The sequence below is a fragment of the Centrocercus urophasianus genome, unplaced genomic scaffold, assembly GCF_019232065.1.
Source record: "Centrocercus urophasianus isolate 14NV4802_14NV808 unplaced genomic scaffold, USGS_Curo_1.0 seq_12, whole genome shotgun sequence".
Lineage (NCBI taxonomy): Eukaryota > Metazoa > Chordata > Aves > Galliformes > Phasianidae > Centrocercus > Centrocercus urophasianus.
This window is the reverse complement of record NW_024884364.1, coordinates 4582940-4607440: the sequence shown is the minus strand read 5'-3', so window position 1 is coordinate 4607440 and position 24501 is coordinate 4582940. Positions and strand designations below refer to the sequence as shown.

The 24501-nt window shown below is 45.8% G+C and overlaps 1 protein-coding gene across 1 annotated transcript; it reads left to right on the top strand.

Moving 5' to 3' along the window:
* Positions 1-370: 370 nt before the first annotated feature.
* Positions 371-24496, top strand: ATP1A1 (ATPase Na+/K+ transporting subunit alpha 1). Its single transcript, XM_042809759.1, has 23 exons — positions 371-524; positions 6466-6570; positions 7783-7842; positions 8868-9071; positions 9421-9534; positions 10068-10202; positions 10405-10522; positions 11296-11564; positions 12535-12733; positions 14359-14468; positions 14908-15042; positions 15576-15768; positions 16263-16438; positions 16944-17080; positions 18829-18979; positions 19238-19406; positions 20035-20189; positions 20549-20672; positions 21421-21566; positions 21715-21845; positions 22404-22505; positions 23605-23696; positions 24172-24496. The coding sequence occupies exons 1-23, from the start codon at positions 513-515 to the stop codon at positions 24198-24200; spliced, it is 3066 nt and encodes a 1021-aa protein (XP_042665693.1). The 5' UTR covers positions 371-512; the 3' UTR covers positions 24201-24496.
* Positions 24497-24501: the final 5 nt, after the last annotated feature.

The following is a 24501-nucleotide window of genomic DNA, read 5'->3' as shown; positions in this document are numbered from 1 at the left end:
CGTACCTGGCTTCACCGCGTTGCCTCTCAGCGCACACAGTGCCACGAACCGGAGCGCGGCACAGCGCCGCGCCCACCGCCCCCCTCACCGCCTCGACATGGCGGCGGCGGCAGCGCCAACACGGCGGGAGCGGGGCAGCGCAGCGCCCTCAGGCGGCTTCACCCCGAGCCCGGAAGGAGCCCGCGGCGGCGCGCCGAGCCCTCCTCGGTGGGGCGCGGTTGGGGCGGCCGAGGTGAGCCCTGCTTTACACGTGGGCAAGCCGGCACCACCCCCCGCCCCAACGGTCCGCTTGGAGGGGCGGGCTACGGGCGGGACGGGGCGGGGCGGCCGGGACTTTATCCGGCGGGAAGCCGGTGCTGTATCGGAGCTGCGGCGGCGAGGAGCCGGCGGGAGAGGCGAGGAGGAGGAAAGCGGAGCGGCGGGCTCTGCTATTGTTCGGCACCTGCTGAGCCACGTGGCGTCGTTGAGCGCCGCTCCTCGCTGCCAGTCGCGTGTCCTGCACGCCCGGCGCCATGGGCAAGGGGGTGAGCGGCCGGGCGGGGTGCCTGGGCGGGAAACTCAGGGGCCGCCGTCGGGATGACTGGCGGGGAGGCTCCCGTCGGCCCGCGTTGTCTGTGCCGGCTCCGCTTTGTCTTGAGAAGCGCGGCGAGGGAGGTGGCCATGTCGGGCGCGAGGCGGAGTGCCGGGCGGTGGGGTGGCTCCGGCCGGCTCAGCCCCGGGTTTGGGGGAGGAAGCGGCGGCGGCCCCGGGGGGCGCCGAGGGGGCGGCGCGGGCTTGAGGCCGGCGCCGGGAGGCGGCTTCCCGCGGGCGTTGCCCGAGGGCGGAGGAGCCCGAGCGGCGCTGGAAATGGCCGCGGGGCGGAGGGGGGGGGACCCTCACCGCGCAGTGAGGCGTGAAGCCGGCCGGCACCGCGGGGCTGCAGGTGAGGGCGGTGTGGGAACGGGCGTGTTCCCCGCAGGCGGTGTTATCTGATGCCCTTTTGGAGCCGCGCTGGGAAGTGCGGCTGCCCCGACGTCTCCTGGCCCTGGTGGAAGTACTTTAGACTCCTTGCCGCCGCAGGGCCCCGGAGGGAAGGAGTTGGCAGAGTTAGCGGTGTTGAGGGCAGACAGGAGCTGATGGCATAAGGAAGGCGATCAGGCATGAACTTACCGTGCGTGCCCCGTTAATTGAGATGATGGCCTCCCGGCATGCTGTGCAGCAGTGGTGTGTGTGCAAGGACTGTGTCAGCCTGCCTGCCTGCCCTCCGTTCTCCATGTTATGGCCCGGAATAAAGAGAAGCCCTCCGTCCAGATTCTGTCTTGCTTAAATGTTTGGAGCTCTTGAGCAGGAGCTCGAGGTTGGACGTAATCACAGAGCACCATAAGGATCATTGGTTCCAGCTGTTGGAGTGGAAAGAGAATAGCCCACACGGGACTCAAGCGTGTGACCTGGTGTTATCAGCCCTGCATGCTAACCAGCTGAGCTATCAGGCCTGCCAGGGGAATGGCTGGACCAGCTGCTTAGAAACAGAGCTGTCCCAGCCTTCTCCGCTCTTGTGTGGAGAGTTGTGGCTGTGGGGTGCTTTGGGGCAGCAGCCCTGTGTCCTTCCATCCTTGGTGGTGGAAAATAGAGGTGCTGTGTGCTTCCCAAGTGCTTCTCAAACACCTCTACTGTCCTTATCAGCGTGGAGTAACGGCAGTGCCTGCATAAATAGGAGAAGGGCAAGGATGGCCATTTGGAAGAAGGGGCTGTGTGTGAAGGGGGTTTGGGACTGCTTTCTTGCAGTTTGGTTGCCCCAGCATAATGTGTTTCAGTCTAGTGAGCAACAGGCAGCATGCGTGGTGATCTCATCTGAGGAATGAAACACGGGGGGGTGGGGTTGATGCTGTCTTATGGGTGCTTTAAATCATCTTTACAACTTAGCAGTGCAACAAGTCTTGGGATTTAGGCTTTACTGAGGGGGTTACAATTGCTTTCTAATACAGAAGGCGTATTTTTCACTTCGCATTACGTGAGTTCCGTGCATAGTAAACAATTGGCTTAAGGCTGAAGTGTACTGCCGGGAAGTCTGATGCAGCCACACACTGCTTCATTATTCCATAAGTCACAAGGTTTCTCTCATCTAGTGGTGAGTGTGCAGCAATGGGGACCCTCTGAAAAACAGGGATGTGAAAGAGACAGGCTGTGGGGAAAAGTAGGGTGTGACTGCTGGGCTGAACAGTGTTCTTGTCCTGCCTTGGGGTGCCCAAAAAGGAAGCTCCTTCCCATGAGAGCATAGTGTTGGGGGTGGGGGGAGAGTTGAGTGTGTGTATGTGTGTGTGAGCTGCTGTGCTGATGCTGTGTCATTTCAGATGTTAGTGGGAGGGCCCTGGGCTGCCTGGGTGTGTGTGTGTGTAAGGGAGGAGAGCTGGCTAGATGTTATTGCTGTCTGCAGGCAGAAGTGCTTCTCTCCATCCTTGTCACACATTACTGCCTGCTGTAGGTTGCTTCTGGGGATTGGCACTAGTGCCTGAATCCTGCTTAGGTGTAATGCACTGGTTGAAAGGAAACCATGCCAATCAAAGCAATCCTTATGTGGAATAATTTAGGCATCAATATTACTCTTCCTCCTCCCCGTCTCTTTATTTCTACGGTTAAGGGTGCCAAAGAAAACCCCAGCTTAGTCAATGCACACTCTCAAAACAGCATGATGGGTAAAAAAAAATCTGACAAGTCTTTTGTGCCTGTAGCTGCCCTCTCACAGCACAGTGGGGTCCTGACATGCTGCACAGTGTCAGCAAGGGGTTACTGAAGCTACCAGCTCCTCAAGGAGCTGGTGTCCAGCCCATTAATCTCCCAGTGCTTCACAAACACTGGAGATGTCTCAATGTGATGGTAAAGATGCTTTAATATTCTAGGCAAAGAACTGTATGATGACATGCCTGTAACACAGAATAACATGAAAGTGAAAAACAGGGCAGGTTGTTCAGCTGTCTGTTGGCATTTGGGAAGCCTGCTCTACACGTGGGTTTCCACAAGGAGTGGAGATACTTGTCCCACTATATAGAAAACTGTGGCTTGCTTTCAACCCTGAGGAGCCCTTGCAAGATTTGGCTTTGTTTTCACAGAATGACAGAATGACCTGGGTTGGAAGGGACCTTGAGGATCATGAATCTCCAGCTCTCCTGTCACGTGCAGGGCCACCAACCTTCCCATTTAATACTAGACCACGTTGCCCAGGGCCCCATCCAACCTGGCCTTGAATACCTCCAGGGATGAGGCATCCGCAACCTCTCTGGGCAGCCTGTTCCAGCACCTCACCACTCATAGTAAGGAAGGAGGACTTCTCCCGTAGCTTGGGAACCAGCCACCTGCTTGTGGAAATCCCAGTGAGAAGTGCTCATGATGAGCAGTAACAGGTTGTGAAGTAAAAGCTGCTTTGTGTTATCCTCATGCTGAGACACTGCTCAGCTCTGGCAGGCAGACCTTTGGTGAAGAATCAGAGGTGAAAGCAGGAGGAATGATTCCAAGAGAGCATTCATGTCCTCTGCTTAATGTTATGTGGGGTCATGAAGCAGCGTTTGTGGTGTGGTAGGAGTGGTCACTGCTATGGCTCATCTGGTTGGTGTGTTTAATGAAGGTTGTCTCATGAGACAGCAAGACAGTAACTTCACTGTTTGCTCTGCACAGTTGATTGTAATGACATAAATACTGGAACAATCCAGGCCTCCAGAGACTGCTTAATTTATTTTGGCATTTACATTGGTGGTTGGATTAGGCGATGTTAGAATAGGGTACTCATGAACTCATCTGCTGATTTGCACCCCTCCCGTTTCCTGGTCCCGTTCCTGTTTAGAACACAAGCCATGAATGGCTCTGTTAGTCCAGGTGGAAACATAGAAGTTGCCTTTGGAAGACAATAGGGTTGCTGGGGGCTGCGTAGGACTCGTTACCCTGGTACTTACAAACGTTCCTTCTGAGCCAATGGAAAAAGTCATACATGAGAAGAAAAAAAGTTTTTCTTCTATGTGGCAATTTTGATGAGTCAGAATTCCTCTAAGTGAACTAACAGAGGTGACATTTCTGATGAGACAGACCTTCCTTTGTGTGCAAGCCGTGTGCTTGCATCTTGATAAGTCGGGAGCACCATATGCTTTCCTCATTGTCTGGCAGGAAAAGGAGGGGAGAGCAGGGACACCTTCTGACTAAAGGAGGTGGGGGGAAATGGATGGGCCCCTTGCTGGCCAGCACTGTTCAGTCTTTGTTGAACTGATGAGCTTCCTCTTGCCAGCACGGTGCAGTGGCCCCGACCATAGGGAACAGAATGGGCAGCACTGTGATTGTTCTTCAAGGTCACATGTGAGTGACAGGGCAGGAAGTTCAGATTCACAATGATAAAACCCTAAAGTGAGAGCTGAGACCAATGTTACTAGGTTGGATTCTGTCTAAGGATGGGATGCAGTAGTAAAGGGAAGAGAAGATACTCTGGGCTCTTGCAGATACCCACCCTGCAGCTCACAGTGAGGCTTTTTAAAGGATGTCTATGCTTGAACAAAGTCAGTGAGCCTTTTCATGTTGGAGTTAAGACTCTTGTGTTCTCAGGCTGTTCACTGCTGCCCCAGTAGGCTTGGTGCTCACATCACCTCTTAAGACCTTGTCAGGCTTTTCTGGTGGGGAAGGGGTGAGGCAGAGATGCTGTGATGCTAGGCCAGGCCCTGGCTTCTCCAGCCTCATTAATAATCACTATCTTCTTGAAGTGAGCAAGAAGCATGTGTTTTGTGTGGGACTGTTGGAACTTCAGCGTTCAAAGATGTTTCCTTCAAACTAAAGGAAAGAGGGAATTTTCACGGTGACTTGAGAGTTGCCCTGTGGCAAATTCTTGTGATGCTGGAATGTGAGCGCTGCCTGTTTGAAGTTCTGAGGCTTTTGGGTTTTTCCTTTGTGAAATAGTGCAGTGGGAATTTAGGTACAGGGAAGAGAATGTCAAGAATGCTGACTGTCTGCGGTTGTGTGCCCTTTTCCTGGCTGGGAGGTGGCAAACAGACTTTTCTACTCAGTTAAAACTGTTTCTACTGTGCAGCTCTGTAGCTGCACGCAGGTATATGAAGGGTGCAAAGTCTGCCTTTACTGAAAAGGGCAAGAGAGATTTCTGTGCACGTGAAGTGGATGGGCATGGCTGCAGTACAATGCACCCAGTGCTTGCTTAGAGCACTTAAAATCCTGGCATAGATGTGCCTGATTGGTTTTGTAAAGAAGCTGTGACTTTTTCTTTCCTGGAAAATTATTTTTAGTGTAGTTTCACTTCTAGTTTTGTCTATTGCTTTTCTTGCAGTAACTAATAATGAAAATTTCCTGTGCTTGTTACTGATCGGGACAGTCCTTAGACTCCTAACAGTAGTCCATGTGCAGACCACTCTGGGGGATCCAATCTGTGATTTGAGATGCTTGTGTGAGGAGCAAAGCAGTGCCTTTGCAACTCTTCTGTCTTGTTACTGGTTTGACCGTGTTGCTGCTAACTGCTGTTTCATCTCAAAATACTTCTCAGAAGTCCTATTGGGTGAAAATGTCATTGCCTAAAACTTGACAGGGTGTTATAGGTCCTAGGCAGTGGGGAAGGGAAAACAGTATTCGGAGGCTTGAGAGGGTCTGGAAACTTGGGCAATATTCACAGGAGGAACTGCTCCCTGAGGCTGTGCTAGTGCCTGACTTTGGTATCTGACAGTGTCAAAGTTCCTGTAGTTTGTTTTTTGTCTAAGTGATGCTTGTATTTGCTGCCTCCTGCTTTCTTTGCCTTTGGATGCTTGTTTACCTTTTTGTCACAAGATCTAAGTCTCTGCATGATTTCATGTTCAGTAAATCATAGGTGATGTGAATTATAAGTCCATCTCAATAATGGGACTTCACTGAGCAGATCATCAGTTGTCTGAGGCTGAAGCAGGACTGAGCAGAGATTGAGTCTGTGGTAGTGTGTTACTGCTTTGTATACTATTCTTGCTGGACAAATTTCCATAAATTGAAAGCAGATCTTCACTGCATAACAGCCCAGCTAATGTGCCAAACTGAGAATTGAAAGTGCTTGGAACTTACCCCTCAAATTTGATATGTTGGAGATACCACTTTTTATCTTCACTTGTTAGGGTGCTCCTTGCCGGAGGGTGTAGAAGACTGAGCAAGGGGATGAGGAGTTCATGCATAAAAGGAACATTCATTTGTGCTCAGGGAAAGGTCTTTAGCTGTTTGAGCTGTGGCTCATTCACTAAGGCTGATGGAATAGCATGTGGCTTGCTCTCATTCTAGCTAGATGTCTGTCTACAGTCTGTATATTAGCAATGCTGGTAGTGATTGATGATTAGCTCACTTACTGTTTTTGCTGAAGTGGTTTATCTTAAAACAAACAAAACTATAAATTGCTTTGTCTACCTGGCAGTCTCATGTATGTAGCTGATAGATACAGTGAATTCCTACACCAGTAGATGTTTCTTAACAGTAGTATGTTGTCTCTTACAGGCTGGAAGAGACAAGTATGAGCCTACTGCTACATCAGAACATGGAACAAAGAAGAAAAAGGCGAAGGAGAGGGACATGGATGAGCTTAAAAAGGAAGTCTCAATGGTAAGATTTGTAAAGTGTAGAATGAACGGTTAAAAGAATATTCACTGCTCCCAAAGTTCTATGCCTCATGACTGAAAGATAAAAGTGCTGGGGAGCTGCCAGCGTCGTGTGACTGAAAGCTGATTTCCCTTCTTCCCTCTGTCTCCAAGCCAGACACCTTGCAAGTGTTTTGGTATCAAGTTGACCATGCAGTAGGCCCTGAAAGTGTCACTTCTCAAAAGGCATTTGAGGCAGAATGCAAGTCCCTGGTTATCTATTACATGCAGCAAAGTCTACCTGCACTTCCTCACTCAGGCAAGCATTGTCTGGATAGCAGCAATGCAACCTTAATTGTGTTGTCACATGGGGAAGACTGCTGTTTTCATTCCAGCTGGAATGGTGGAGTTGGATCTGTAAAGCTCCATTTACTGTTGGCTTTTGCTCAGACTGACCTCAGTATTATTCCTTCTCGTCATGTTTGAGACTATAGGAGTCTCCCATCTCTGTCTGTGAATGCTGGATGATGTTACTCATCTGTACGAGCATCGTCCAGCTTAGATCTGATCTTCATACAGTTGATACAGGCTTTATTTCTGTGCTCTGTAATTGGGTCTGGGCTCTCTATTTTTCCCCTCTCATTTGTTTGAGAGAGGAGCTGCTAAAAAACTTGCTCAACAAAGTTCAGTTTTTCTTTGGTAGCAAAGCTTGCTTAAAGCGTCTGTGCCCTCCAGTGTCACTGTTTAGTGAGACACTGCTGTGTATCAGTTCTTTTTTTCTAGTTGAAAATAGCCTGGCTGTGAAATGGAGTTTTTGGTGGGGAAGAAACACTGCTTAAGCTGGCAGTGTTGCTTAAGATTTGTGAAATTACAGAGTTAATCTTCTGTACTTTCCTACCTTCCATCCTTCCTAGCTACTTTCCTTTGTCCCCCTACCTCCCACTCAAGAAGCGAAACACCAAAAAAATCACTGTGAGTTCAGAATTTTCTGTGAGCATGAAGACAGCACTGAGATACATCAGAGGTTGTTTAAAAAGCTGTTATGTTGTACCCAAATAGCCATAAGAATGCTTTGAGTTGCTGAATGAGATAGCAAGACTAGCTTATCTCCTCCTTGGAAAGAATCTCTATCTCACTGAAATGATGCAGATAGAAAACCTGGTGAGGGGGGAGTTGCTGAGCTCATGCTGACTGATCTGCTCAACAGTCATTCCCTCATCTATTGCTTGTCTTTCAGGATGATCACAAGCTCAGCCTTGATGAACTTCATCGTAAATACGGAACAGACTTGAGTCGGGTAGGTAGACTTTTTCTCTCTCTCCTTGCCTGAGCTGGGACTACTCAAATTCAGGGCACTTCACAATGGGAAACCTGGGTGGTCTGGGTTTTTTTTTTTTTTTTTTTTACTTGTTTGTTTGATCTCTACTCTTCCAGTTTCCCAGGCTTTGGGAGACTTGTTGAGCTCACAAATAATCCTCTTCCTCCTTTCACTGTATAGCCTGCCTGCAATGCTTTAGTGACTTTGTTTTCTAACAAAGTCACTGTTATCTGCTTCCAAATTGTTCCAAGGTCAAGTTGATCCTTGGATTTCCCCGCCCCCCCCCCCCATAGGAGCTGGTAATAAAGGCAAATGTTTGTTATACTGCAGATGTAGCCTAGTGAGTTAGCACATGACCAAAGATTTAATAATGACTAGTAGTGGTTAAAACTCTATCCTTTTATAGTAAGAAGTATAGCAGATATCCTGGCTAACCTCAAGTGCCAGTGCAGAAGCTCTGCAGTGATATTTTTTTTTTTTTTCACCTTTGCTCATGTTTGCTTTAACATGTTTTATTGGTGGATTGCATCTAGCAGCAAACCTGCTCTGTCTGTAGCAAAGGAGACTTAACATACTTCTGTTGAAGACCTTGGCTTCTAAAAGTTGAACTTCCTGGAAAGCCTGTCCAAAGTGTCATCATCTTTATAATCCTAGTTTTCACTTGTTCCGTAATTTGATAGAATAGATTGCACTGGTCTGTTCCTCAGAAATCAAAGTCTGCTTCTCTAGCCACCTTGTCCTGCCCTCCTGTGCTTGTAGCCCTGTGATTTGCAGGCTCCTCAAGTAGTTTCCAATGTTTTGTGGTTCACCTTCTAGCATTCAGCTTTCACATCCTATTCTCTGCTGCATGTTTGCTTTGCTACAGATTTCCATTATCTATTAGTGTCCCCTTATTTCTCCTAGTAGGACTCTGCATCCCTTATCAAGCAGAAGATGAACAAATTCAAAGCTACTTTCCTCAGTCAGTCTTGCCGTGATGCCTCTAAAAACAAATTCTTTTCTAGGGTTTGACTCCTGCACGTGCAGCTGAGATTTTGGCTCGTGATGGTCCAAATACCCTTACACCTCCACCCACCACTCCTGAATGGGTCAAGTTCTGTCGGCAGCTCTTTGGAGGATTCTCACTCCTGTTGTGGATTGGTTCCCTTCTGTGTTTTCTGGCTTATGGCATTACAAGTGTGATGGATGGAGAGCAAAATGCTGATAACGTAAGTAAAAATGTCTCTTACCTCAGTCTCTTCAGCCTGTCTGTGGCTCAAAGTGTATCAGCTTCCTTTAATCATTCAGTCCAGAAGCTTTTTCCATAAGCTCACCCACTGAATTTCCCCTACTTAACATGTCTTGGAGTGCTTCCACATAATGAAATGGGCAGCTGACTTCCTTCACGTTGTCTTAATAACAGTGGCTTGTGGATAGCCTTTGTGTACAAAATGTACAGAGACTGCAATTATCTCCATACTTTGTAATAGAGCACTTAAATACCCAGCCATTTACTTGAACAAACTGGAAGCCTTTGAGGTAAATCCTACTCTCAGTCACTTTTTCTGCTCCTTGTAGCTGTACCTAGGCGTTGTGTTGGCAGCTGTGGTTATCATTACTGGCTGTTTCTCATATTACCAAGAAGCGAAGAGTTCCAAGATCATGGAGTCCTTCAAGAACATGGTGCCTCAGGTACAGAAAACTTCCTTGACCCGCCAAGCTTGCTCAGGGTTATTAACTGTGATGAGCTTCAATTGCAAAAGGCCTGCTTGTGAGTGTAAAGTGTTGGCTTTTAGGAGACAAGATGTCTGTTCTGCCAGGTTCTTAGTGTGGGTTTCTAGCTTTTGATATTGAAGGAGATGTTTCTTTTTGCTCAAAGTAATTATGCAAATAGTCCAAGGCCAATCCAGGCACCCTGTGAGTTGCACTGGTTTGTTAGCATATGTAACTGGTGAGATAAACAAGCACTAAAACTTAGATTCTTTCATGGACAATCTGTATCATGCCTAACCATCGTGCTGTCACCTTGGCAACAACAAGGAATTTTGGTGTCAAGAAAACAAAAATAGCTCTTTCTTAAATCTCAAGATGTGTCTGAGATAAGCATGTTAGTGTAAGTAGAAACCTCCTTAGAACCACAGTAGAACTATTTCAAGATGCTTGGATCTTTCGAACGCCTTAAAAGAGTTGCTTGTGACATGGGTTGTTTCTTTACTGTCTTTCAGCAAGCTCTTGTAGTCAGAAATGGTGAGAAGATGAGCATAAATGCTGAAGGTGTTGTAGTTGGAGATCTGGTAGAGGTGAAAGGAGGAGACAGAATTCCAGCTGACCTTCGGATCATATCTGCACATGGTTGCAAGGTATAGCAGTGATTGTTTGAAAACTTCATAAATTAGTCTGGTAACAAAGAATGTCTACTGTGCTGTGAGTGGATTGAATGATAGAGTAAATGAGGAAGGTGATGGGGGGGGAGGGGGGGCAGGGGCTTTCTAGTGCTTCAGTGGCTTTCGCTGCTGGATCAATTTTCTGCCTGTGTATGAAGTAGCACTTCCTTCCATGCAGGTGGATAACTCCTCACTTACTGGTGAGTCAGAGCCTCAGACCAGGTCTCCAGACTTCTCCAATGAGAACCCGCTGGAAACTAGGAACATTGCCTTCTTTTCCACCAACTGTGTGGAAGGTATGTGTCTGTCTTGGTGAATTAAAGTATTAACATGAGGGAATTAACTCTGTGGGAAAGCAATGCAAAGGTTGGATACACACACAACATATTTGTAACCCATTCCTACTAGAGCAGGCTTGTCCTTTCCAGCAAAGGCTTTGCCCGTTCCAACCTCAGTACTGTACAGTGGGCGAAGAAACATTGTTTTACCATCTTTCTCTCAGAAGAGGAGCTGTGTGGGGCATCTTCTGGCATGGGTGCCTTATTGCAGATACCATAATGAGAGGGCTAGGCAGAGATAGAGCAAATAATGTAGTTGCTGCAGAAACCAGAAGTTTCAGATATCTCCAGCAAAACATCTGTTGCAGTTCCAAGTATGGTGATAGGTCCTCTTTGTGTTGCAGCTCAGAGCATCTTTTCCATGCTTTGGAAAGAGAGAGTGTCCTCTTCCCTCCTTTAAAGCAGAGGCCTAGTCTACTTGAAGACTGCTTCCCTCTTTAATTCCCTATGCAACTGCTACTTGAATCAAGTGGATTCTTGATTCTCTGGGGAGAAGGAAAAGAGCACGCTGCATGTCTAGTTGTGCGGGAAGACTGTGTAGCCCTTATCTCCAAATACATCTCTCCTGTTGGAGAGCATAAAAGCTGTGGTGGGAGACCTTGGCCCATTGTGATGTCTACCTGCATTATACTGGACCTTTGTAATCTTACAAAGCTGTCTGTCCAGCTAAACAAGCTCATTTGTGTGTCTTCTGGAATGTTTTTCGTTTCTAAAGCCTCTTTCTCTTTTAGGCACTGCCCGTGGCATTGTTATTAGCACTGGGGACCGCACTGTGATGGGCCGTATTGCCAGTCTGGCATCTGGACTGGAAGGGGGTAAGACTCCCATTGCCATGGAGATTGAGCACTTTATCCACCTCATCACTGGAGTAGCTGTGTTCCTTGGTGTCAGCTTCTTCATCCTCTCACTTATCCTTGAGTACACTTGGCTGGAGGCTGTCATCTTCCTCATTGGGATCATTGTTGCCAATGTACCTGAGGGATTGCTCGCAACAGTAACGGTGAGTGAAGCTGGAAAAAGAGTGACTTGAATGAGTAACCTGTGTGGTACTTCAGGAAGTGGAGTGCTTCATTATCAGTGGATGTTCACAGAGGTGAATCTGAAGTTCTGTAGGTATTGTATGTGGTGAGTGTACAGGGCTAGGTTTTATAAATGTATTTGGACTAGTTGTGTAGATGACTATCAAATGCTGCAGTTGTTCGTCTAGTGACGGTGGATTTCTGAGTTAGGCCTGCACAGAAGCTTGGAATTGCAGAATTAAGTGAGCAAGGCTAGTTCTAGAGCTGTCTTCCTCCCCCCTCTCTGTGGTGGTGACAGGCTCTCCCACGGTACTTTTGATAGGAGTTTCTACATGCATGTGCCACTGGAGCATCCAGCAGGTTTCTCTGTTGTCTTTTCTGGCAGAGATTCTTCTAAGTTTTGTCTCTGAAAGGCAGAGAGAGTGTCTGGTTGTGCTTCTCTGTAGCAGATGGTGATGGACAAAGGCAGAGGCTTCCATGCAGCCTTGAGCTGCAGAGCAGCGGCTGAAATTGCTGAGAGTAAGCATCTGGAGAGGAGGGGTAGCTGGGGCTGCTTGCTTCCTTTATCATTGAACTGTTACCCAGTCTCCCGGGCTGTTTTGAGCTATTTTTGTACAAGGCATGCTTCCACCTATTTTAAGAGCACTGTGATAAGGGTGCTGTGATTTTGACTAGAATCTTAGTCCAAGCTACATTAATTCCTTTCTAATCCACTGAGAAGCAGGAGAATGAAACTTTTTAAGTCCTTTTCTGGAGATCCTGTGGAGAAGGAATTGTCATTTAAACCCAGCAGCTGGGTCTAAAAACTGCAATCTGTGCTCACTTTGTCAGTGCAAAATAGTTAGGTAGTCACTGCAGGGCACAGGAGGTTGTCATTCCATGCTAACAGTGAGTTGGGTAGCACTGCATTAGTGTGCTTGCACATCCAACCTATGTCTTCCTTGTCTCCAGGTGTGTCTGACACTAACAGCCAAGCGTATGGCTCGTAAGAACTGTTTGGTGAAGAACCTGGAAGCTGTGGAAACTCTAGGCTCCACATCCACCATCTGTTCTGACAAAACAGGCACCCTGACACAGAATCGCATGACAGTTGCACACATGTGGTTTGACAATCAGATTCATGAGGCTGATACTACAGAGAACCAGAGTGGTAAGATCATCTCTTTGCACTTGAGGCATCTCATTTGAAATAAAGCCTTCTGTGTAAGAACCTGCTTGCTCTAGTTCATGTTGCAGGAGGCTTTTAATACAGTCTACAATAAGCACTGAAAGGCTTTGGGTAACCTGTAGAAACTTCTGCACTATGCTACAGTTCTGTTTAATCTATGTATTTCCACCCTGCTAGCTTTGTTCTTATTACCCTCTTTTTTTGTTGTTGTTTTAATGAGAAATCAGAAGTTTGTTACTTTAACTGTACACTTTTTGGTACATTAACTGTATTATGGATGTGGCCCAAGACAATTCCTCTTCATTTAGTGTGACCCAGACAAGCCAGAAGGCTAAATGCATATGGTTTAATCCTTAACTGACTACAGAAGTAAAAAGGAGGAAAAAAAATGGTAGCATGGCTGAGCTATGTGAAGTGCTGGATTAAGGATCCAGTCCCTTTGGGTGTGTGGGCTTGAATCCCACCGCTGCCAGCAGATCTTTATGCCCCATTCCTGGAGGTGTTCAGAGCCAGGTTGGGATGGGGCCCTGGGGGCAGCCTGATCTTATTGGTGGCAACCTTGCCAATTACAGGGGATTGGATCAGGATGGGCTTAAAAGGTCCCTTCCAACCCAAGCCATTCTACGATAAGGGGCTGACCACTTATTTCTACATACACAGCAGGCTTGCTATTCTGTACTTCACAGTACTGAATTACTTCTGCCAAAATGTACTTCTCTTCAGTGATGCAGGCAGTCTTTGAAAGGGTGCACAGGAGAGGTGTTGTCCAGTCTCAAGTCATTATCAGGGATGTGGGCTGAAGCTTCCCATGTTGAGGTAAACAGCTACCCTTGACCAAAGGCTTTCCTAGAATATCATGATTATGGTAGTAATGAATTAAGTGGTTCTAAGGCTTACCAGTCTCTTGAAGGAACTTCTTGGTAAAGAACTTGAAATCTCAGCATGCTGTAAAGTTAAGAGGTACTTGTCTCTCCCAAACTATGATTAGTACAACCAAATTAATTAGCCTCCTAGCTGTCATCTACCTTTGAAAGGTTGTGCTTGCAACACATGGCTGGCATTACCTTCTTGCAGTGGTACTGCTGCTCCCTGTCCCCCTCCACCAGTCACCTCAAAACATTGTTCCTGTCCAAACTACTTAAAGCTGATTTTGTTGATTTTAATCTTCAACATTAGTGCTAAGTAATAAGCTAAAAATAAGGTGTTATTTGGAAGCGTTCAGTTTTGGCTTGGAAATGGTTGGCTTGGCTGCAGTAGAAGTAAACATAGAAGGCTTCTCTTCATGGAAAATACGTTTACTTATCAGTTAACTGTTCATCTCTCTTGAAGCTAATTCAAGAGGCTTGGGAAAAGCAGCATCTGTGCTTAAATTGTTCCTGCGGGGGCTGTTCCATCTAGTTCCTGGGTGACTAATAAAATGAGACAACCTGAAGGGGGGATCTAGTATCCCTTATTTAAGATAGAGATGAGGAAATGAAGTAGCTGTAGTGTGCTAATTGGCTCTGGGTGAATCTCCTGTTTCTGTGATAAAGGCTTTTGCTGTTACTCTTCTAGAGTGTTGAATTTGTAGCTTATTTTGGTTGATCACACTCTTCCTCTGCTTTCAGGTGCTTCCTTTGACAAGAGTTCAGCTACTTGGACTGCTTTGTCTAGAGTTGCAGGTCTCTGCAACCGTGCTGTGTTTCAGGCCAACCAGGAAAATGTACCAATTCTTAAGGTAAGTTCCTGAAAGAAACAATTGCCCTGTTCTTCCCCTCTCTTCCCCCCCGCCCCCATTTTTGCATTAATGGTAGTGAGATTAAATTTCACAAGTCACAAGGAACTTCAGACTAGAGGCTTCTGCCACACTTGATCTCTTCTGAGGCCTGACACTTTAGGAGATTTACAATGCCTGGAGGAAATGAAACTAGAAAGAAAGACACTCTGTCTAGCCGTCTACTAGTAACTACAGCTTGAGCAGGATCAGATACTTCAATCAGAAGAGGGAAGACCAGAAAGCTTTCCTAGGCTGTTCCTATTGTCTGCTTGTTCTCTTGTATAGAAGCTGGGACTGGGCTGAGATGAATGTTCTTTAAAAATATATATTACTGATATGTTGTGCCTTCTGTGGTGAGTTCACAGGAGTGCACCTTTTAATAACTCTCTTTTTTCCTCAGCGAGCGGTAGCAGGAGATGCCTCTGAATCTGCACTCCTGAAATGCATTGAGTTGTGCTGTGGTTCTGTCAAAGAAATGAGAGAAAGATATCCCAAAGTGGTGGAAATACCGTTTAACTCTACCAATAAGTACCAGGTAAGCATGTCCTCTCTTGAGGGAAACACTTTGTGAAGTGCTTAAGCAACTTTGTGAGCAGATCACTTCAAAAATCTTAATATCAGAATCTTATCTAGCTGTTACTGCTTGTATGCTGCTCTAGTCTATTAAACTGGTGAAACATGCCTAGCTCCAGTGTAAGAGCTTCTGGAGCTGCTTTGGCACTAAGGTGTCAGCTGTTAGAAGATCAGACATGTTTCCCACCTGTGCAGCAATAGTGCACAGAGAATGAAAGAACACTGATCTGGGAGTATCAGTGACATACAGGGAAGCAATCTTACAGGTGAAACTAAGATTCTAAAGGCATTTCTTACATCTGTGGTTCTATGGTATAGTTAAATACTATGTAGATGTACCTTACTTTGCACAATTCCGTAAAGTGTGACTGGATGAAAGGAAGAGCAAAAAGTCACAGCCTTGATCTACTGTAGTTCCAAGGCATTAAGTAATGGTGATTACTCATGGCATTTACAGTACATGTCTAAAAATTTTTATTTTTTTTTCTGTCCTAGCTGTCTATCCACAAGAATGCAAATCCATCAGAATCTCGTTACTTGCTGGTGATGAAGGGAGCTCCAGAGAGGATCTTGGATCGCTGCGACAGCATTCTTATTCATGGGAAAATGCAACCCTTGGATGAGGAAATGAAAGATTCTTTTCAGAATGCCTACCTTGAGTTGGGGGGACTTGGGGAGAGAGTATTGGGTAAGGAAAAACAGCTTAAATCATAGAAAGACTTGTTCCTTGCACTCCTGTGCAGTCACCGTTGACTAGGTGGAGCATTGTACTTCATTCCTGCAGTGTAACCATAGTGTTAAGAAAGGTCGTTTCAGCAATTCTTTTAGGAGCAACCCTGCCTTTTGCCTTTTAATCTAAAAAGCAGTCTGCAGGGTCTTGTCTTGCCTAGCAGCTGGGTTGCCTGGTTCAAAATGAAGTAAAATACTTAGGACCTTCAATCTCCATGGGGTTATATGATATTGGACTTTCTCCACTGCATGTGAACTGTGCTTTGTCTGGGTACCTAGCAACAGCTATTAGTTATCAGAATATAAGCATGACTGCTGTCTCAATAGCCGTGGCTAAACCTCTGGCACTGTCCTGTTGTTGTTGCTCAGCTGTTTGTAGAAGCAATAAGTGTTCACTCTATCTGCTTCCTAATAGGTAGGAACAGAATAAACATGGGTTTTGATGTGTTGCAGGATTCTGTCACTTGGCTCTGCCTGATGACCAGTTCCCTGAAGGCTTCCAGTTTGACACAGATGAAGTAAACTTTCCTGTAGAAAAACTCTGCTTTGTAGGATTGATGTCTATGATTGATCCTCCTCGTGCTGCTGTGCCGGATGCTGTTGGCAAATGCAGGAGTGCTGGGATTAAGGTAGCTGCTTCTTGGGCTGTGAGAAGTGCTTTGCTTTAAATCTGTGGCTACGAAGGGCTTTACATAATCTGTAAGAGGCTGTAATATGGATGAAGGGAATTATTGGTCAAGTTCTAACCAGTGCTACTTCAGGCTTCACTGCCAAGTGGTTGTATATTACTAATTTAAAAAAAAAGGCAAAAAGCTAGATTCCAAACTTGGAGGGTGGTGTCTGCCAGTGCTCTGGTGTCCTAGAGTGTGTGATTTGGCTCAGGTGTGTTCTGTACATACCACAGTGTTAAGATGAAGGAGCAAAAAGCATGAATTGGAAAATGAACTGGGATGACTTGGGATTATCTGTCTCTCTTAAATAGATAACACAGTAATGTGTGCCTGTATTTCAGGCTTGCTGTGTGCCAAGGCTCACTTATGGAACAGGAGCTGCATGCTTTCTTCATCCTGAAAGAATTTTGTCTGTTGAGCAGTGCTGCTCTAGGCAAGGCTTTCACAGCAGTCTGTGTTCTAGGTTATCATGGTTACTGGAGACCATCCGATCACAGCCAAAGCCATTGCCAAGGGTGTTGGTATCATCTCTGAAGGCAATGAAACGGTGGAAGATATTGCTGCTCGACTCAACATTCCTGTCAGCCAGGTCAACCCAAGGTACTGATGGGGGAAAGCTAAAGCTATTCAAAGGATTAAGTGTTTGCCTATCTCCTTGCCTTGGGTAATCTCTTAGCATCCCTCCTCAGACACAAAGAGCTTGACTTCTGCTAGCTGAGCATGTTGTGGTTCTTCAACATCTTACATGAGTTATGCGAAGAATGCACAACGATGTCTTGAATGTATGTCTCTCTTACGCCTGGGAAGTAGTTGGGAGTATGCCCTACATGGAAAACTCCCATCAGTTTCTTCCTTTTTCAGTGCTGTAGCTACCTATGATCTGTCCCCAAGTTGGGGGAAAGAACTCTGTGACTGGAAGGAGAGTACAAGCTTTGTGTGCTGGGCAGAAAGGAATAGCTAGATAGAGGCATGGGGGAAGACAGACGGCTATCTGGGGCCTATTTTGAGCAGTGAGGCTGCAGACCTGAAACAATGTGTATCATTCCTGTGATTTCAGTTTTTTCTAGTAGAGGTTGTCTTTTGTCCCTCCCAAACAAACACTTAATCAAGGTTCTTTAGTAAAATAACCTAGAAGTTTGTGGAGAAAATTCTGGCAGGAAGAAATAACTTATTTATTAGCTCATATAGTTTGCATAGTGACTACAAAAAGTAAAGTTGGCTTAACACTTTTAAACTGTTGAGAGAAGAGTTAAAACACTGCATGTGAACTTGATGACTCCATGCCCTTGCTCTCAGGCTGTGCTGGGTCTGACTGCAGGTGGGCAAACAGAGCAGGACTTGGGCTGGCTGGAGGAATAGTAACTACTGACCAGCAACAAGAAGGATAAGTGCGAAAATGGAGTTCTTAGGGGTTAAAGCTTGCTGTCATGGCCTAGTGCAGAACTGAGGTGGCCTAAGAAAGCGTGCTTTGGCATAAGAGGGCTGTTTTAGGAAGGCTGGTCTGTCTCTGTTGCTTAGCTTGACCCAGCCTGTGTTTGGGCTGGAGGAGTGCCATGTAGCTTTTAAACTGTGAACAGAGACAACCTGTGGGATGCTGGGGGAAGATGAGTATTGTGGCTGACTTCTCCCTTTTATTGAAGGTAACTTCACAGCCTGGCAGTGCAGGCTGGTGATTGCTAGCCTGTATGACTGAGTGTATCAACAGCAGTCTGTAAAGATGGGGAAGTAATTTCCCTGTCTAAACTGCCTGACGTCACTGGCTGCGTGACAGTCCCCTTGACCAATAAGAGATGGTATACTGGACTAGAGGTGGTATTTTGTTCCACTGTGCAGGGTGCCAAACCAGTCTAAATATAACATCTGCTTTTGTTGCTGAGGAGAGTAAAATAGACTGAACTGGCATAGCATGACCTCCCTGAAGAGCCAAACGTAGATCAGTCTGTTGGAAAAAAGATTGCCTGCAGAAGACAGTTGCCTGTGCCCTGGATTCCTTTCTTGCAGGGATACTAAGAGGGAACAGGGTAGAAGCCATGCATGCCTTGATGCTTTAAAACAAAACAGAAGCAAAAAAAAAACAAAAAACAAACCCACAGAAATAGTTAAATTGTATATGGGGTTTGTCTGTTGTTCGATACTGCCTTATTGTCTTCTGCCTTGTGTTGCCCACGTGTCATTAAACTTGGAGCATCAGACTTCCATGTGGAGGCTACCTGGACTGGTGTTTACTTGGACACAGCAGGGATTTGATCTTTACTCAGAGCACTGAAAAGCCATAGCTTTTTGGGACGAACACAATTAATGAGGAAGTTTAGTTTGACGTAAAACATCATCTTGCCTTTTGATTGCAGGGATGCTAAGGCATGTGTTGTTCATGGCTCTGATTTAAAAGACATGACTAGTGAGCAACTGGATGACATCCTGCTTCACCATACAGAAATTGTCTTTGCCAGGACATCTCCTCAGCAGAAGCTTATAATTGTGGAAGGCTGTCAGCGCCAGGTAAGAGACAGGAGACCAAGGACTTTATCAGAAAAATCTCTAGATACACAAATAAATTGCCAGACAGTGTTGCCTTCTGGTTTTCTGATGAGCCTGATTTAAGAACCTAAAAGGTGTGGCATGAGGACAAAGAGAAACAGCTGTCTCTTCATAACAGTGAAATGTTCTGTACGCTTCATCTCCTGGAAGACAAACTTTGTCTACCCCCAGATGTTATATAAAGGCTTCCAATCTTTGCCTTCTTCTCTTTGTGACTAGGGTGCCATTGTAGCAGTCACAGGTGATGGTGTGAATGATTCCCCAGCCCTGAAGAAAGCAGACATTGGTGTTGCTATGGGTATTGCTGGCTCGGATGTCTCCAAGCAGGCAGCTGACATGATTCTGTTGGATGATAACTTTGCCTCTATTGTCACTGGGGTTGAAGAAGGTGAGTTCATAACTGCAGTTGTGTCTAAAAGCTTGTGGGGCATGTCAGCAATGTTACTGATTCCTTCTGAAATAGAAATTCCTGCAGGGTTTGTCTCTATTGAATCTTGCCTCCATGACAAGTGTTTTGAAGGAGGGAGAGGGACTTCCCTTCTTTAAATCATCTCCCTTTCCCTGGAGCCAGCACTACATTTCAGGATAGCTTCCAGTGGGAAGCAATTAGGTGACAGTAGCTACTTTGTTGCTCTGACTTGTCACTATGGCTTTGCAGTCATCTCTGGCAAAGATCTGACATGTTTTCCTTTCACTAGTAATAACTCTTTAAGAGGAGCAGAAGAGGGGGTGCCTTCAGAGCTCTTGCTTGATCTCCAGCAAGCAAGACAGTATCATACTGTTGTATGCAGTGAACCTTGCGTACAAGGATTGTCATATTTACCAGAAAATAGTAGCTCATATAGGTGATGACATGCTTGATGTGCACAGGCTTTGCTGCCTTGTAGAGCGCCCTTAAGCGCATAAGAACTCTCCAGTTTATTGCAGTAGCATTTTAATTCTTGTTTTTAGCACTGAAGCTGCCTGTGATCTACTTCTGCTAAGCAAGGGTTATGTTTGTCTTTTCCCTGCCTCAGGGCGCCTGATCTTTGATAACCTGAAGAAGTCCATTGCTTACACCTTGACCAGTAACATTCCTGAAATCACGCCTTTCCTGATCTTCATCATTGCAAACATACCCCTCCCACTGGGAACAGTCACCATCCTCTGCATTGACTTGGGCACTGACATGGTGAATGCCTTTTTCTTTTTCTTTTTCTCAAAAAGAAATGTGGGTTTTTATTGCCCTTTAAAAAAAGAAAAAGTAGAAGGAAAATGTTAACATGCAGTCTTCTTTAGTGCTCAGATTATAACACATGATATTATATTATACATGACAACTGAATACTTACTGGCTCATCACATTTGAGCATCCTTTCCTTGTCTGTAAGGATAGAATGGGGAGGGTGGAAGAGTGGGGAGGTTCTCACCTAAATCTAGGGGGTTTGGGGCAGTACTCTTTCTCAGGCAAAAAAAAATGTGAAGCAGGGATGGCTATGTACAGTGTCAAGCAGAAGTGGTTCTAACAACAGTCTTATGCCATCTCCAAAGGTCCCTGCTATCTCCTTGGCGTATGAGCAAGCAGAGAGTGACATCATGAAGAGGCAGCCGAGAAATCCCAAAACAGACAAGCTGGTGAATGAAAGGCTGATCAGCATGGCCTATGGGCAGATTGGTAAGCTGGTTTGTTTTCTCTGGCACTGATCTGGGCTTAGTGGTAGCAAGGGTTATGCGCCCTCCTGAGTCAGTGACTGTTCTGCTTATTTTGGTAGGGTTGAGGTTTGGGCTGCATAAACCAGGACCTCAGGCTGTTGAGATCTTGCTCTGATTCTGCCCCCACAGCACATAGCGGTAGCTTGTGCAGTGTGATCCATTGAATTGCTTTCACAGTAATTTTATTTAATTGCGTAGCGCTGTAAAGGAGCTGGCTGACAACCAGCTCTCCTCTGGTTCAGACTTGTTTAGCAAGAACATAGATCTCATTGTTAGTTTAATTAGAAGTAAAGGATTCTCTCCAGCATATCCCTAAACACACAGCATTAGGAGCCTTGATTAAAAGCGACTACAGAGACATGCCCAGTTCGCAGGATAGGAGCTCATGCTTAATTGCAGCAGAGCTTGGGAACCTTGACTGTTGTTTGCAAAGGTTGGTTTGGGTGAGGCTAAATGAGACTACAAAGGGAGTTTTATCTGCTGTCCTTCGTAGCACAGAGCAGAACAGAAGTAACTCTGTACACAGTTGGGAGCAAAAAGTGCTCAGTAAAAGAGTTGCAGTTGAGTTTGATGTTACTGTGAACTACTTCTATGACTGTCACTTGAGACTGAACTTTAGAAAGTGGTTGAGGTCTCCAACAAACTGCTTTCTGTTACAGTTGCACTGAGCAGTTGGTTCATCAGTTTTATTCCACTTTTTATCTGTTCAGGTATGATCCAGGCCCTTGGAGGTTTCTTCACCTATTTTGTAATTATGGCAGAGAACGGGTTCTGGCCTTCTGGGCTTGTAGGAATTAGACTTCAGTGGGATGACCGATGGATCAATGATGTTGAAGACAGCTATGGACAGCAATGGGTATGTTTGGAGGCACATTTCAGAGCCCAGCAGCCAGAAAACTGATGTCTGCTGGACTCTGTGTGTCCACACCAGAGTAAAGGCACCATGTCTAAACAAATTGCTCTTGCTTTATATTTTTTTTTTTTAATTTTTTATTTTTTTTCAGACCTTCGAACAGAGGAAAATTGTGGAATTCACTTGCCATACAGCCTTCTTTGTCAGCATTGTGGTTGTGCAGTGGGCAGACTTGATTATTTGTAAGACCCGAAGGAACTCTGTTTTCCAGCAGGGAATGAAGTAAGTAGGGCTATCTGGAGGATTTAGAGTGGGTCTTCAGGGCATGGTATTCTAATTCTTCATCCCAGCAGTGACTGGACATCTTGGTATATAAGTCTTGAGCAGTTTTGTGCCTTGATAATGGATGAAAGAGGAATTAAGTATGTCTTGTATGATCTGCTGCAGTCTGCCAGGCTGAGCCAAAATGAAGTGGTGTTAGTGGGAAGCTAGCTCACCTCAAATGACAGCGGCGGGGGGGGGATATTCCAGCACAGTAATTTTTTGTGGTGGCAAAGCAGCTGAAATCTTTATCTGGTGAATCCCAGCTGCTTTCTGAACTTCTGATGAAGACAACTGACAGCTGGTACTATTGTGCAATAGGCTCTCTTGAGTCATAACAGACCCTTCAGATAGCTGAGCTGTCAGGTTGGATCACCTGATAGTTCCCATCTAGTGAACTACTGGCCCAGAACAGAATGCCTGTCTCCCTTCACTACCATATGGTAACCATATGGTAATAGCTTTAGCATGCTATTCTCAAGAATATTTTGTCCCTGACTGCTTTCCTGCTTCTCCTAGGAACAAGATCCTAATATTTGGTCTCTTTGAGGAGACTGCTCTAGCTGCTTTTCTGTCCTACTGCCCTGGGATGGATGTTGCTCTAAGGATGTACCCTCTCAAGTAAGTTGTATCTTGCTGCTTGTGCAACAGGCTGCAGCACGGAACAATAGTGTTAAGTGGGGAAATGACTAAGAGTACTTACTGATTTATAGAACATGAAACCAACTCTTAACACAGAAGAACTCGGGCTAGAGGGAATGAGTAAACTTCTGTCACAGTGTGACACCCTGGAGATTTGCTTTCCTTTACTGCCTGTGGAATACTTACGGGGCACTGAACTGCAAACTCTCCCTTAATAACTAGCACATAACCTCTACATTAGTATTGTGGTGCAGCTGCTCTTGTACTTATATGGTAGTATTCTAAGGGGTAAGGGACTGCACCTCCAAAGAAAGCAATTCAATTGGCTAGAAAACATAAGCCAAGTATCTCTTCTTTACTAAATGGTCATGACATTTTGTGCCTTCCAAAGAATTTGCACAAAGTCTTCTGAAACAGGCTACCCCATGAGTGCAGATGGATCTGTTGATGCGTAGTAACTTTCCTAATGGTTGAGAGAGTGCCAGCATCTTGACTGTTGCCCAACAGCATTGCAAAACTTCATGGCAGGGTTTAGTCTTGAACAAACTTTGAACAGTCCTGTCACTTAACTATCATGAAATCCTGATGGCAAAAACTCCTGGTATGTTTTGTGTTCCATTCAGAAGCGTTGTTTGGAGTTTGAAGTGTTAGCATTTCCTAACAAGAAAGCAGGCATCTGCCCAGTGCCTGCGGCAGCTGGATGATAACACTTATAAGTCATAAGGGAAACCAGTGCAGTTTGAGCAAGGCCATGGGTACAAAGGTTACATGTACTGAGAGGAAATGTAGCTGGATTAGTAGGTGGGGAGGTGCTGGTACAGAGATGAACAAAGATGCTGTGACCCACTTTGTCTTGGAATGAATATCCAAAAGTGGATCAACCTATTGCAGCAAGAAGGTGGTAATTCTTGGCCTGGAGGGTTCTCACTGAGCCACAGTCTTGTGGGAATGGGGATGCTGGCAAGCTGATGCTTGCCTGCCTTCAAGATCTGCATTCTTCTGTACCATCGTTTCATAGCTCCGCTAGACAAAAAGCATCTCCATTGTCTGTGTTCTCACTGTTTCTTCTCCCAAACAGGCCAACCTGGTGGTTCTGTGCCTTCCCGTACTCCCTCCTCATATTCCTCTATGATGAAATCAGAAAGCTCATAATCAGACGCAACCCTGGTGGTAAGCATGTGTTGTTGGTCTGTTTCTTTCCCCACCTCTTCTTCTCAGGGACCCCCTGGTACTAAGCACCACATAAGGGTGTACTGCTGTTTTCCCTTCTTTGCCCAGCTTGAGCTGCTTATTCTGCAGTGGGCTGCAAGGCAGCTCTTTCCACCGTGGAGGCTTGCTAGCCATGTTTCCAACATGAAGTGTGGTTGGTTGAAATTCAGGACACTGTCCTTCTCTGTCTCTTCCTTGAGTATATGGAAGTATCAATACACTGAACTAAGTGGGAAGACCAATGCTTGGGTGGTTTTAGAAAGTCAGGACAAGATTTGAAAGCTGCATCACATGAATGATCTGGAAACAGTTTCTGTTATATGACCGGGTCCCTTTCTAGCACAGGATTACAGTGCAAGTTTTCAGAGCCTGAAAGTAGCTGTTGTGAACTTAAGTGTCAGCCTTAAGACTAACTCCTCCTTACATTTCCTTTTAGGTTGGGTGGAAAGAGAGACCTACTACTAAAAAGCGCCTGTAGAGCATTCCACGCACAGCCCACACCACCTCTCCATCTCCTCTGTGTGTGTGTACTTCATCTTTGCAAGTGCAGAATTGGACCTGAAAGTGAAGGAAGCATGAAGAAACATGGACTGGAGGAGAAAGCAAGGGGGAGGAACAGGGTGGGGGGGAAGTGTCAGACCATCAGTCCATGGAGGTTAGAGATTGAGTAGGCTCATCTGCCTTTGCTTTTGTAAAAGGAAACAGAAGATTTTATACATGGATTTTTATGAATAAAGATGGATTATAAGAGGATGCCCCCATATTG